At 38.1% G+C, this 14,273-nt stretch overlaps 1 protein-coding gene across 10 annotated transcripts in view; it reads left to right on the forward strand.

Moving 5' to 3' along the window:
* Positions 1 to 14,273, forward strand: part of DIS3L2 (DIS3 like 3'-5' exoribonuclease 2) — a 346,373-nt gene that overhangs the window by 63,956 nt on the left and 268,144 nt on the right. For all 10 annotated transcript variants that reach the window (XR_005378821.1, XR_005378822.1, XM_038574186.1 and 7 more), the window contains one exon: positions 5,803 to 5,904. Coding sequence is in view for 8 of the 10 variants with exons in the window: in XM_038574186.1 (XP_038430114.1) it covers positions 5,803 to 5,904 (102 nt within the window). In the remaining 2 variants the exon portion in view is untranslated. The remainder of the gene's footprint in view (positions 1 to 5,802; positions 5,905 to 14,273) is intronic.

The raw sequence follows: 14,273 nt of genomic DNA on the forward strand, positions 1-14,273 counted from the left end.
TAAGCCTTGTTTGCTCTTACTTCCTTTAAGAAAAAGGAACATTTTATTTATCTCTTATTTTTTGAAAAGAGGCATGGAATATAAAACTTTGGAAGGATAAGAATATATATATGCATGTTTGTTGATAAAACATTTTGAGAATGCTTAATTTTTCCATGGATCCTTCTGTCTTTCCTGTTTCAGTGTTTTTGCAAAGTAATTTGACTTAATAGGAAGATTCTGGCCTCTGTTTAAGTTTAGCAGTTGATACTTGAGTTCAGTAGGGTTACATCTGCTTAAAGTAGGTCATTATTATTTTCTTAACCAATACACTGTTTTAAAAAAATTAAATTCAGTTAATTAACACATAATCTATTATTAGCTTGAGAGGTAGAGGCCAGTGATTCATCAGCCTTATATAACATCCTGTGCTCATTACATCATGTGCTCTCCTTCATGCCCATCACCCAGTTATGGTATCCCCCCATCCACATTCCTTCCAGCCACCCTAGTTTGTTTCCTATGGTTAAGCGTCTCTTGTGGTTTGTCTCCTCTCTGATTTCATCATTTTATTTTTTTCCTCCCTTGCCCTATGATCCTCTGTTTGTTTCTTAAATTCAACATATGTGTGAGATCATATGATAATTGTCATTCTCTGACTGATTTCGCTTAGCATAATACTCTCTAGTTCCATCCACGTTGTTGCAAATGGCAACATTTCATTTTTTTCGAAGGCTGAGTAGTATTTCATTGTGTGTGTGTGTGTGTGTGTGTGTGTGTGTGTGTAATATACACCACATCTTTATGCATTCACCTTTGAATGGACATCTGGGCTCCTTCCATAGTTTGGCTATTGTGGACATTGCTGCTGTAAGCATTGGGGTGCAGGTATCCCTTTGGATCACTACATTTGTATCTTTGGGCTAAATCCCTAGTAGTGCAATTGCTAGGTCATAGGGTTAAGTCTCCTTTTTTGGTGGGGTCTTTATCTAGTTTTGGGATCGAGGTAATGGTGGCATCATAGAAAGAGTTTGGAAGTTTTCCTTCCGCTTCTATTTTTTGAAACAGCTTCAGAAGAATAGTTATTAATTCTTCTTTAAATGTTTGGGAGAATTCCCCTGGGAAGCCTTTCGGCCCTGGACTCTTGCTTGTTGGGAGATTTTTGATTACCATTTCAATTTCCTTGCTAGTTATGGGTATGTTCAGGTTTTTCTATTTCTTCCTGTTTCAAGCTTTGATGATTTATATGTCTCTAGGAATGTATCTGTTTCTTCCAGATTGCCCAATTTGTTGGCATATAGTTGCTCGTAATGTGTTCTTATAATTGTATTTCTTCAGTGTTGGTTGTGATCTCTCCTCTTTCATTCATGATTTTATTTATTTGAGTCCTTTCTCTTCATTTTGATAAGTTTGGCCAGTAGTTTATTGATCTTCTTGATCCTTTCAAAGAACTAGCTCCTAGTTTTCATTGATCTGTTCCACTGTTCTTTTGGTTTTTGTTTCATTGATTTCTGCTTTAATCTTTATTAATTATCTTCTTCTGCTGGGGTTAGGCTTTATTTGCTGTTCCTTCTCCGGGTGCTTTAGGTATAAGGTTAGGTTGTGTATTTGAGACCTTTCTTGTTTCTTGAGGAAGGCTTGTATTGCTGTCTACTTCCCTCTTAGGACTACTTTTGATGCATCCCAAAGGTTTTGAACAGTTGTGTTTTCATTTTCATTTGTTTCTATGAATTTTTTTAAAGTCTCCTTTAATTTCCTGGTTGACCCATTCATTCTTTAGTAGGACACTTTTTAGCCTTCGTGTGTTTGAGTTCTTTCCAAATTTCCTCTTGTGATTGAATTCCAGTTTCAAAGCATTGTGGTCTGAAAATATGCAGGGAATGATCCAAATTTTTGGTACCACTTGAGACTTGATTTGTGACCTACTATATGATCTATTCTGGAGAATGTTCTGTGCACACTCGAGAAGAATTTAGGATGGAATGCTCTGAATATGTCTGTGAAGTCTGTCTGGTCCAGTGTGTCATTCAGAGCCCTCGTTTCTTTATTAATCTTCTGCTTAGATTATCTTTGCATTGGAGTAAATAGGGTGTTAGTTAAGTCCCCTACTATTATTTTATTATAGATGTGTTTCTTTAATTTTGTTATTAATTAGTTTATATAATTGGCTGCTCCCATATTAGGGGAATGAATATTTACAATTGTTAGATCTTCTTGTTGGGTAGACCTTTTAATTATGATATAGTGTCCTTCCTCATCTCTTATTAGTCTTTGGTTTAAAATCTAATTTGTCTGATATAAAGATTGCCACCTCAGCTTTCTTTTGATGTTCATTGACATGATAAATGGTTTTCCATCCCCCCTCTTTAAATCTGGAGGTATCTTTGGGTCTAAAGTGAATCTCTGTAGGCAACATATTGATGAGTCTTGCTTTTTAATCCAGTCTGATATCCTGTGTCTTTTGATTGGGGGCACTTAGTCCATTTACATTCAGGGTGATTATTGAAAGATATAAATTTAGTGCCATTGTATTACTTGTAAAGTTACTGTTTCTGTAAATTGTCTCTGTTCCGTTCTGGTCTGTGTTCCTTTTAGGTTCTCTCTTTGCTTAGAGGATCCTTCTTAATATTTCTTTCAGAGCTGGTTTAGTGATCACACAGTCTTTCAGTTTCTGTTTGTTCTCCTATTTTGAATGGCATCCTAGCTGGATAAAGTGTTCTTGGCTGCGTATTTTTCTCATTTAGCATTCTGAATGTATCATGTGAGTCCTTTCTGGCCTGCCAGGTCTCTGTGGGTAAGTTTGCTGCCAGTCTGATGTTTCTATCCTTGTAGGTTATGGGCCTCTTGTTCTGAGCTGCTTTCAATATTTTCTCTTTGATTCTGAGATTTGCAAGTTTCTCTTCTATATGTTGAGGTGTTGGACTATTTTTATTAACTTTGAGGGGCGTTCTCTGTGTCCCCTGGACTTGAATGTCTGTTTCCTTCCCCAGATTAGGGAATTTCTCTGCTATAATTTGGTCCAATATACCTTCTGTTCCCCCCCCCCTTCCTCTTCTTATGGGATTCCAGTTATTTTAATATTGTTTCACTTTATCATATCACTTATCTCTTGAACTCTCTCCCCTCACGATCCAGTAGTTGTTTACCTTTTTCTCAGCTTTTTTATTCTGCATCATTTTGCCTTCTGTATCACTAATTTTCTCTTCTGCTTCATTTATCCTAGCCATTAGAGCCTCCATTTTTGATTGCATCTCATTAATCGCCTTTTTGATTTTGACTTGATTAGTTTTTAGTTCTTTTGTTTCTCCAGAAAGGGATTTTGTAGTGTCTTCTATGCTTTTTTTTTTTTTTTCAAGCCCAGCTAGTATCTTTATAATTGTTATTCTGAATTCTAGTTCTGACATCTTACTTATGTCCATACTGATTAGGTCTCTGGCGATCAGTACTGCTTCTTGGTCTTTTTTTCTTTTTTTCAGGTGAGTTTTTCCATTTTGTCATTCTGTTCAGAGAATAGATGACTGACAGAACAAAATACTAAAATGGCAACAATGACCCCAGAGAAATATACATTAACCAATTCAGAAGAAAGCCAAAACTGGAAAATAAAAATAAAAAAATATAATCAGACAGGTGGACAGAACAGAACAATACACTGGATCCTGTGTATATTTTGGTCTCTGTGTTAGAAAATTAGATCCCAAAAATGTAAAGAAAGAAAAGCTTATATATGTACAAATATAAAATTAAATACAATGAAAGGATAGAATATAACTAAAAATGAAAATTAAAAGACACACACACAGAAAGGAAATATAAACAGATATGTGAACAGAACAGAGCAATACACTATATCCTGAGTGTATTTTTTTGGTTTATTAGAAGAAACTGCATCTCAAAATTGTAAAGAAAGAAAAATTTATATATATGCAAAAATGCTATTTAACATGTTGAAAAGATAGAATGTAACTGAGAAAATAAAAATTAAAAAAAATCTAAAAAAAGTTGATAAAATAAATTCATTGAAAAAGGAAAGAGAAAAAAATTAAAATTGAAAGACTAAAGAATTGTGGGAAAAAACCACGAATTCTATATGCTATATTCCCCTAGTGCTGGAGGTTTGCAGTTCTCAATGATTAGTCAACTTGGTTTTGGATGAATGTACTTTTTGATCTTCTGGTGGAGGGACCTTTTTGCCTGATTCTTAGGCATCTTTGCCCTGGTGGAATTGTACCGCCCTTGACAGGGGGCCAGGCTAACTAACTGCTTGGAAGGCAGCTATGCTCCACTATACCAACAACGCACTAATCTGTTTGGGATTGCTCAATGTGGCTTTTGTTCCCTGAAGGCTTTCCCCTCTGCTTTAGAGGATGAAAGTGAAAATGGTGGCTTCCCAATCTTCAGCTAGGAGCCCCACTCCTTAATGCCCCCTCAGAGAAAAGCAGCCAATCACTCCTGTCTCTGTGGTCTCTGTCTGCACTCCATACTCACCCAACCTGTGACTGAGCATTTCTATTTCAGGCATGCAACTTCATTTTGAGTCTTCAAACCCTGCAGACTTCTGCAGCTTGCATCCATGACGCTCCACCTCGGGGAGGGAGGGGGCGGTTCTTGTCGTTGTTCTGCTGCTTGCTGGGCCCCTCTTTGGGGAGTGGTTGCACAGGACATGCTGTGGTTTCTGGTTTCTGGTAACCCCGAGCTGAGAGCCCACTCCTGGGTTCACCAATTGCAGCCAGCTTCCCTGCTCAGATGCCTAGGAACTCTGCCACACTTAGGCACCCTCAGTCTTCCTGTGTGACCCCAAAGATCCTGAGACTAAACTGTCCCTAAAGTGGATTATTTGTAAGCATGTGATTGAGGTTGAAGGTGTCCATGCCTTGTGTTCATGGTGGGGAGTTTACCCTGCTCCTTAGTCAGAGAGGTGGAAGAGTGTGAGAATGCTTCATGAGTCTCCTGTCCCTTTCCTTTTCTTCTTTGCCTTCTACTTAGGTCTCCATAAAAGCAACCACAGTTTGCTTTCTCTGTCATTTTCTTGGCAGGAGGAGCATAATTTTGCTGGTTTCTTCCTTAGAGAACTCAAATCCTGGAGCTAGTTGCTGTTCTTGTCTTCAGTTGGTGTTCTTGGGGGATTATATTTTGTTCTTCTGTTTTCTTGCAAACCTTCTATGTTTTACCCTTCTTTTATACTTAAAAATCAGTGTACAAAAGGTATCATCATGCTTTATTTTATTTAAAACAAGAAAGGATAACTTACTCCTTTCTCATTTCAGTTATGGAAACATGTAATCTCAGTTTTTTGCTTTATATATTTTTGTTTGTTTTTGGTCTGCTTGTAGGAGATTTTCTCTTATGTTTTTGAAATTTTTAAAAATATTCTGCTCTCTGTGTGTGTCTCATGAATAAATAAATAAAAATCTTTAAAATAAAAAAAAATATTCTGTTAACCTGCTCTTTTGTGTTCATTCCCATTTCTATAAGGCCCAAAGAGACTGATTGCCCTCTCTTTTTGAGTTAGTGGACAGATTGTAGAGTCTACAGTTTTTAAACTGAGGAAATAGGGATGCCTGGGTGGCTTAGCGGTTTAGTGCCTGCATTTGGCCCAGGTGTGATCCTGAAGTCCCGAGATCGAGTCCCGCATTGGGCTCCCTGCTTGGAGCCTGCTTCTCCCTCTGCCTGTATCTCTGCCTCTCTCTTTCTCTCTCTCTCTCTCTCTCTCTCTCTCTGTCTTTCCCTCATGAATAAATAAAATCTTTACAAAAAAAAAAGGGGGAAATAATTTTTGGTTCCAGGCCTTGGTAAACTGACTATTTTCTCTCTCCAACCTAGGATGGTGATCGAGACATTTTTATCGATGGGGTTGTTGCTCGTAATAGAGCCTTGAATGGGGATCTGGTGGTCGTGAAGCTCCTTCCAGAGGAACAGTGGAAGGTGAGTTAAATTTTCCTTTTCTAATAATAGATGACTCAGGGCCTTTTTATTCTGTGGTGCATCCATGAGACATCATAAACTGGAGTAGTCATAGACTGCTGAGGTCCTGTGGTTGCCTCAGAAGTAGGCCATGCAATGCTTAGAACTTAGAAGCATCTGGCTGGCAGACATCTAATGATTTGAGTTGTTCTCCTCGCTCCCTCCCTGTGATCTGTCTTCCCTGTCATATGCCTTGCACTGATTTCTGATAATTTTTAGGATAGAAGAAAAGCTTGCAGGGCACATTCAAACTATATGTAATATTTCCTCACATTAATGGTGGGCAAACTAGAAAGACAAAGCCATAGGCATGGTGGCAGTGTTTGCACATTCTTGCTGCCTCTATGGGAAAATTCAGCCAACACATACCTAGTTCTGTAAGTTACAGTTTGGTGATTGGGCTTCCCTTGGCAGAAAAAAATAGACTCTGTCTTTTTATAATACAGAGATCTGGTGGCAGACGAAAATGTTTTTAACATGAGAATATGCTGGGTTTCAGTCTCCATATATGTTTGACAATTGAAAAGAAAGATGTGGTTTTTGACTGTTGTTTTAAATAAAGGTTGGGCACTGGAAAGATTCATAGTAGCAGTTTCTTTGAATTTTCATGTAGAACTGGCAACTTGTGTGTCCAAGTCTAGATTTTTCTTTATAGCATTTCTTCATTTCTTTTATTTTATTTGGCTCAATTCACTGGTATTGAGGAATATAGTGTTGTCTTCAGTGAGTGGTACTATAGGATTAATAGAGTGGGCTTTTAGGCTAGGCTCCTTGGGTTTGAATTCCATTTCTGCCACTTACCTGTATAACCTCAGTTGAATTATATAACCTCTCTGTGCCTCAAATGCCTCACCTGTAAAATGGAATAATCATAGTACCAACTTTATAGGTTTGTCATGAAGATTAAATGAGAATACATGTAAAAATCTTAGAATGGTGCCTGACCCATAGTAGCAGCTCAAGCAATGTCAGTTTTTATTGTTAGCTTTTATAGAAATGGGGAAAATACTACCTTATCTCAGAGGTTTGTCCAGATGTAAATTTGCTTTTATCTGATAAAGCTAGAGTAACTGTTAGACCTATGTGCCAGGGATTTGTAGGGTGTAGGGATGTTAATAATGATCAAGATAGACATCACTCTTGCCCTCGTGGAGCTCTTAGTCTGAGGGAGTGCATGTAGGAAGAGACAGATACTAATCACACACAAATTTAAAGATAATTATTATTAATGCCATGAAGTTAAGTACAGAGTGTTTTATGAATCAATTTCTAGCCTCGATTCCCCCAGTGCACCCCCAGTTGCTGACAGTTGTGGTTATATCCTCCCTTGATTCTGAAAAGTGCAGCTAAGGGTTGGTTCCAGGTCCTAGTAATGTTTATTGATTTAGGACATTTACTCTTTTCTGGAAAGCAGCATCTAGCACAGTGTTGATGAGATCTAAGAAGATAAGAGGAGTACATTAGGGCCTGGTCAAACTAAAGAGGTATCCCTAGAAGTCATTTGAGGGAGTAAAGAGGCAGAATTAGAGTGAAGATGATCCAAAGAAGGAACAAGAAAGATGGTGGTTTCCTTTAACTTAAGGAGTGAGAATGGGTAGAATAGAAAAAAATAGAAGAGTAATTACAAATTGGTGATTCTAGAGCTGACCAGAGCAGGTGCAAGGTGTTGACAGGTTGAAGAATAATAGAGAGCATATATTACAGCACCTGTTGAGCTCTACAGAGGTGAATGAGGTTGATTCTAAAAGAGCAAGACTGGAGCACTTGGGAGCTCAGTTGGTTGTGTCTGACTCCTGCTCAGGTCATGATCCTGGGGGCCTGCTCAGCGGGGAATCTGCTTCACCTTCTCCCTCTGCCCTTCTCCCCACTCGTGCACACTTTCTCTCAGATGGATAGATAAAACCTTTGGCAAAAAAAAGAGCAAGGTCGCCCTTTCACGAAGATGGCGCCGAAGGTGAAGAAGGAAGCCCCTGCCCCTCCCGAAGCCGAAGCCAAAGCAAAGGCTTTGAAAGCTAAGAAAGCGGTGCTGAAAGGCGTGCACAGTCACAAAAAAAAGAAAATCCGCACGTCACCTACATTCCGACGACCCAAGACCCTGCGTCTCCGAAGGCAGCCCAAATATCCTCGAAAGAGCGCCCCCAGGAGAAACAAGCTTGATCACTATGCCATCATCAAGTTCCCCTTAACTACTGAGTCAGCCATGAAGAAAATAGAAGACAACAACACACTTGTGTTCATTGTGGATGTCAAGGCCAATAAGCACCAGATCAAACAGGCTGTGAAGAAGCTCTATGACATTGATGTGGCCAAGGTCAACACCTTGATCAGGCCTGATGGAGAGAAGAAAGCATATGTTCGACTGGCTCCTGACTATGATGCTTTGGATGTTGCCAACAAAATTGGGATCATCTAAACTGAGTCCAGCCGGCTATAAATCTAAATATAAATTTTTTCACCATAAAAAAAAAAAAAAAAAAAAAAAAAGAGCAAGGTCAAGTTGCCTGGCATCCTTCCTACCTTGGCTATGGCAGGGGATGGCTAAAAAACCCAAGCATATCAATAAACAAATCAGTTACATTATTTTCCTTGTTCTTCACTCCATTTGTATTTAAGACCAGCAAGCACAGCCTTTTCTGGTATTGTCAGATACACCCTAGCTTTGGACAGAAAGATGAGGGTAGTTTGGAGGTGAAGGTGTTTGTTGTCAAGTTGTAGAAGGACAGTGTAAGACTTGGGCATTCTTATTTCTGCTTTGGTGCCTTTGCTTCTAGACAAAAACCTATACCTCCTTGAGACTTAACACAGCAAAGTTGTGTTTTTTCCCAAGAGGCCTAAGTTTGTGATTTTGTAATTGCTAGGTCACTGGAGCTAGTTAAGTAGATAAAAATTTACTGAAATTCTTGTAGTGTTCCCACAGTCAATATTACACATTGACATAGCTTGTTGTTCTATTTTACAGTTAATATCTAAAGGCAGAAGAGATTAAGGGCCAGATGGGAGTTTTAAGCCAGGGAGTGACATGGTCTTATTTAGCCAAAAATCACTCTGGCTGCTATTTGGAGATTGGAATGCAGTGGGGGCAGTTATGCATTGGCATGACTAGTCAGGAGGCATATACTGGGTCATGATAGTATAGATGGAGAGAAGTAGGGATACATTTTGTGAGTAGAGCTGATGGGACTTGAATATGGATATGAGGAGTAGGGTGAGTGAAAGGGAGGAATCAAGGATTAAGATTCTAGTTTAAGCAAAATGAGTATGATATCATTAATTAAAATGAGGAATAGTAGGGAAGAACATGTTTGGGTGCAAAAATTATGAGTTCTGCTTGGCTATGTTAAGTTTTAATTTCTTTTCAGACATGTTAATAGAGATGCTGAGAATATATGGAGGCCTAGATGGTTCATTACTCATAAATTCTACTAAACATTTAAGGAAGAAATAATCCCAAGTCTACACAAATGCTTTCAGAAAATGCAAGAGGAGGAAATCTTTTTCAACTCCTCCTATGAAGGCAGCATTGCCTTAATATCAAAAGTAGGAAAAGACATTAGAAGAAAGCTATAGGCCAGTACTCCTCACAAACATAGTTTAAAAAGTCCTCAACAAATTTTAGCAAATAAAATCCAGCAACAGGGATCCCTGGGTGGTGCAGTGGTTTGGCACCTACCTTTGGCCCAGGGTGCGCGATCCTGGAGACCCGGGATCGAATCCCACATCGGGCTCCCGGTGCATGGAGCCTGCTTCTCTCTCTGCCTGTGTCTCTGCCTCTCTCTCTCTCTGTCTGTGACTATAATAAATAAATACATAAAAAAAAATCCAGCAACATATTATATTAAAAGGATAATACAACATGGGAAAATGGGGTTTATCTCAAGAATGCAAAGTTGGTTTAATATTTGAAAAGCAATCTGCTGTAATTCACTGTATTAACTGACTAATAATAACACTATATTTCAGTCAAATGTCATCATTTTAATAGATGCAGAAAATGTGATTGACAAAAGTCCACAATCATTCATAATAAAAACAGCAAATAGAAATAAAAGATTCCTCAGTCTGGCAAAGCACGTCTAGGAGATATTTATAACTAACACCATTCTTAGTAAGGTGAAAGACTAAGTGGTTTTCCTTCAATATTGGGAATGGGGTAAAAATGTCCCTTCTCATCCCTGGATATTCTAGCCAGTACAATAAGGCAATAGAAAAAAAAAAAAAGCATTCAGATTGGAAAGGAAGAGGTAAAACTGTCTTTATTCTTAGACCATATGATTTTCTAAGACCATATGATAATCCTAAGGAATCTACTAGAATCCTAGGAATCTACTGTTAGAACTAATAAGTGAGATTAGCAAGGTTGAAGGACAGAAGTTTGATATAAAAAAAATTAATTGTACTTCTACATATTATCAAAGAGCAATTGGAAATTAAAAACATTAAAGTATCTTTTTAGTAGAATCAAAATTATGATATACTTAGGGAAAAATTTGACCAAAGATGTGTAAGACGTGCACACTACAACTGTAAACCTCCTGGGAAAAATTACATAAGACCTCAATAAATGGTGAGAAATACCATGCTCATGATTTTAAAAATTTTTTATTATTTTTAAAAGATTCTATTGATTGATTCATGAGAGACACAGAGAGAGAGGCAAAGAAATAGGCAGAGGGAGAGGCAGGCTCCCTGCAGGGAGCCTGATGCGGGACTCAATCCCAAGACCCCAGGATCACTCCCTGAGCCAAAGGCAGGCGCTCAACCACTGAGCCACCCAGGCGTCCCCATGCTCATGAATTAAAAGACTCAGTATTGTTAAGATGACCGTTCTGTTCAGATTGATCTATATATTAAACCCAATCCCAAAGAAAATAATAGCAGACTTCTTTATAGAAATTAACAAACTGATTTTAAGATTTATATAATTATGCAAAGGCCTTAGGATAACCAAAACAAAGAACAAAATTGGAGGCTGCATATTACCTGATTTCAAGACTTACTATAAAGCTCTGGTAATCAAGACTGTGTGGTAAGACTGTGTTAAGATAGACCTATAGATCAATGGAAGAGTAGAGACTCCTATACAGACCCAGGCATGTGTGGTTAATTGATTTTCTACAAAGGTGCCAATGTAATTCAGTGGAGGAAAAGATGTTTTTAAATATGTGCTATTTCAATTGTGCAGCCATATGAAAAATAAAACTTTGACCCTTACTTTGTATGGTATATGGAAATTAACTTGAAATAGATTGTAGATATTTTGAACTTTCTTTTTTAAAAATTTTTATTTATTTATGATAGTCACATAGAGAGAGAGAGAAAGGCAGAGACATAGGCAGAGGGAGAAGCATGCTCCACGCACCGGGAGCCTGACGTGGGATTCGATCCCGGGTCTCCAGGATCGCGCCCTGGGCCAAAGGCAGGTGCTAAACCGCTGCGCCACCCAGGGATCCCTATTTTGAACTTTCTATAAGAAAAAGAGGGGAAAATTTTAGTGATCTTAGATTTGACAAATATTTCTTAAATATGAAACATAAAAGAAAAGTCAATAAATTTGACTTGGGCAAAATTGTAAACTTTTGCTCTTCATTAAACACTTGCAAAAAGGCAAGCCACAGACTAGGAGAAAATATTTGCAAAACATTTATCTGACCAAAGACTTTTATCTAGACCATAAAGAACTCTTTTAATTCTGTAACAGACAGCCTATTTAAAAACTGTATTAAAGATTTGAAGAGATACTTAGTAAATGAGATATATAGATGGCAAATAAGTGTAGGAAAAGATACTTGATGTAATCAGTCATTAAGGAAATACAAATTAAAAGCACAAGATAGAACTATTAAAATTGCTAGAATGGCAAACGTTCAAAATATTAACCAAAACCATTGTTGGCAAGGATACAGAGCAACTAGAACCCTCATACACTGCTGGGGGGAATATAAAATGGTACAGTCACTTTGGAACACAGTTTGGCAATTACTTAAAAAGTTAAGCACACACCTAACATGATCCATCCCTTCTAGTCCTGTATATTTACATTAGGGAAATGAAGGCATTTGTCTGCATGAAGACTTATATAGTCATTCAAAGCCACTTTTTTTGAATAGCCCCAAACTAGAAATAGCACACATGTCCATCAGCATGAAAACCAATTTTGCTATACCTATTCAACAAATACAACTCAGCAGTTAAAAAAGAGAAATCAATGGACTGTTGATACATGCAACAACATGGATAATCTCAAAATAAATTATGATGGATGAAAGAAGCTAAGCAAAAAAGAATATACTCTGTATGAGTCCATTTACATAAAACTTTAGAAAACGCAAACTGATTTGTATGGAGAAAAGGCAAATAAATCATTGGATGCCTGGGGCAAGAGTAGGAGAGATGGATTACCAAGGGATCCCAAGGGAGCTTTGGGGGTGATGGACAAGTTTATTATCTTAATGAGATAATTTCATAATTGTGTCTGTAAGTCAAGACCAATCAGTTTGTGCCCTTTAAATATATGCAGTTTGTTATATATCAGTAAAGCCACAAAAATTGCCGTAAATGAAATAAAACAAGATGTTTGGACAAATGAACCTGAAGCTTCCAGGAAAGATTGAAGCTAGAGATGTCAGTTTGGAAGTCTTCAGTATATGTGTGGTGTTAAAGTCGTGCTAGTGGATGAGATCACCTAGAGAGTGTAGCTAAAGAAAAAAAGGCTGAGTATTGAGTTCTTGGGCAAGCCAGCATTTAGAGATAAGCTGAGGAGACCATGGAGAAACCCATGCCCCTGCATCAAGGGGTATGAATGATGCTGGTTAAATTCCATCTATGTCTAAAGTGGAAATCAATGAAATTGAAAACAGAAAAGAAAATGTTGGTTCTATGATAAAATCAGTAAATCGATAAACCTCTCGTACAACTGACAAAAATAAAAAAGGCATAAGTCACCAATATCAGGAATGAAATAGGGGATATCATGTATTACAAGCATTAAAAAGATAACATTTGTAAAACAAAACAAAAATATCAGTGCTGCCTGGTTTAGAGAAAAGGCTGATGGGTTCTGGGGAAAGTCAGAAAGAGAGTCAGAGGTCCAGTGAAACAGGTGTCAACAAACTCAGGCTTTTCATAATCCATATGATGTGTTCAAATCTAGGAAGGCATTTTTTAATCTACTAGATCCTGAGCCCTCTCTTTATTGATAACATCCCCTTAAGCAGGGATTGGTATGGATAGAGAGGCCTAGACTGGCAAGGAGGACGCTTTCCTTTGAGTTACTAGTAATAGATTAGGGGAAATGACCCAGAGACTGCCTTGGTGTGTGCAGAGGCCGTCTTCAGCTTTCAGAAGATTTGAAGTGTAGAGGATGGCCCGGGGTTCCTTGCTTATTCCTTTTCTGTGGAGCTCCTAGGGTCTTCACAGTGGCTGCCTGACAATTGCTTTTTATATTAGCAACCCCACTAGGTATGTCTCTTAGGCCTTGTTAGTTAGAGTAAGTATTTCACAGCTTCCCATTCTGAAGCAGGGAACCTTGTTGGCTGTAGCCCACCTGTGACAGTTGTTGGTGACAGGGTCAAACTGGAGAGAAAAGAATATTCAGACTGTCCTCAAGCATCCCTGACATGTAGAATATAAACATCTCAAAGCATACTGGTCAATTGTATTACAGGTTTGTTAGTACAAAAGCATATTGTTATCAGAGGAATCTGTAGTCAATGGTGTTGAGCAAATGTGAATTAATTGGATTATTCATCTTTGCTTCTTTATGCTTGTTGTGCTCACCCCTTTTGGGTATGTAAACTACAGGGCCTTTGGGGTTTTAGAAAAAACAACAATTCTTTTAGCTGTAGTAGTAAATAGTCAATTTCTTTCACAGCATGTTTTTTTGGCAAAATAGATAGCTGTTAAAGAATCAAGCTGTGAGGCAATCATAAACAATAATTTGCTCTTATATAACAATTTTAATTTTAGAATTCTTCCACATTTGTAGTATATATATGTAGTTTTTATTACAGATGTCTAATGAAGGATAGTTGAGGGGCAAAATATAGTCTTCACTTTGCCAATTGGGACATTAAGTGACTTGAGAGCTTGGAGCTTTTGGCAGGATCAGGGAGTGGAATCCAGATCTCATGACTTTTAGCTTATGGCTCTTGTGGGTTATTTTTCTTTTTTTTCTCCCTTTGTGTGTGTGTGTATGCGCACGCGCACGTGCGTACACACACACGCATTTTTCTAGACTGAGGGTCTGTTGTTTTCCTCAGGTTTTCAAAGTGAGGGAAACATGTCCTCTAAATGGTTAGGAGCCATTTCACGGATTCTGATGATTCTGCCTG

The sequence above is a fragment of the Canis lupus genome, chromosome 25 (assembly GCF_011100685.1).
Source record: "Canis lupus familiaris isolate Mischka breed German Shepherd chromosome 25, alternate assembly UU_Cfam_GSD_1.0, whole genome shotgun sequence".
In the NCBI taxonomy this organism is placed as follows: domain Eukaryota; kingdom Metazoa; phylum Chordata; class Mammalia; order Carnivora; family Canidae; genus Canis; species Canis lupus.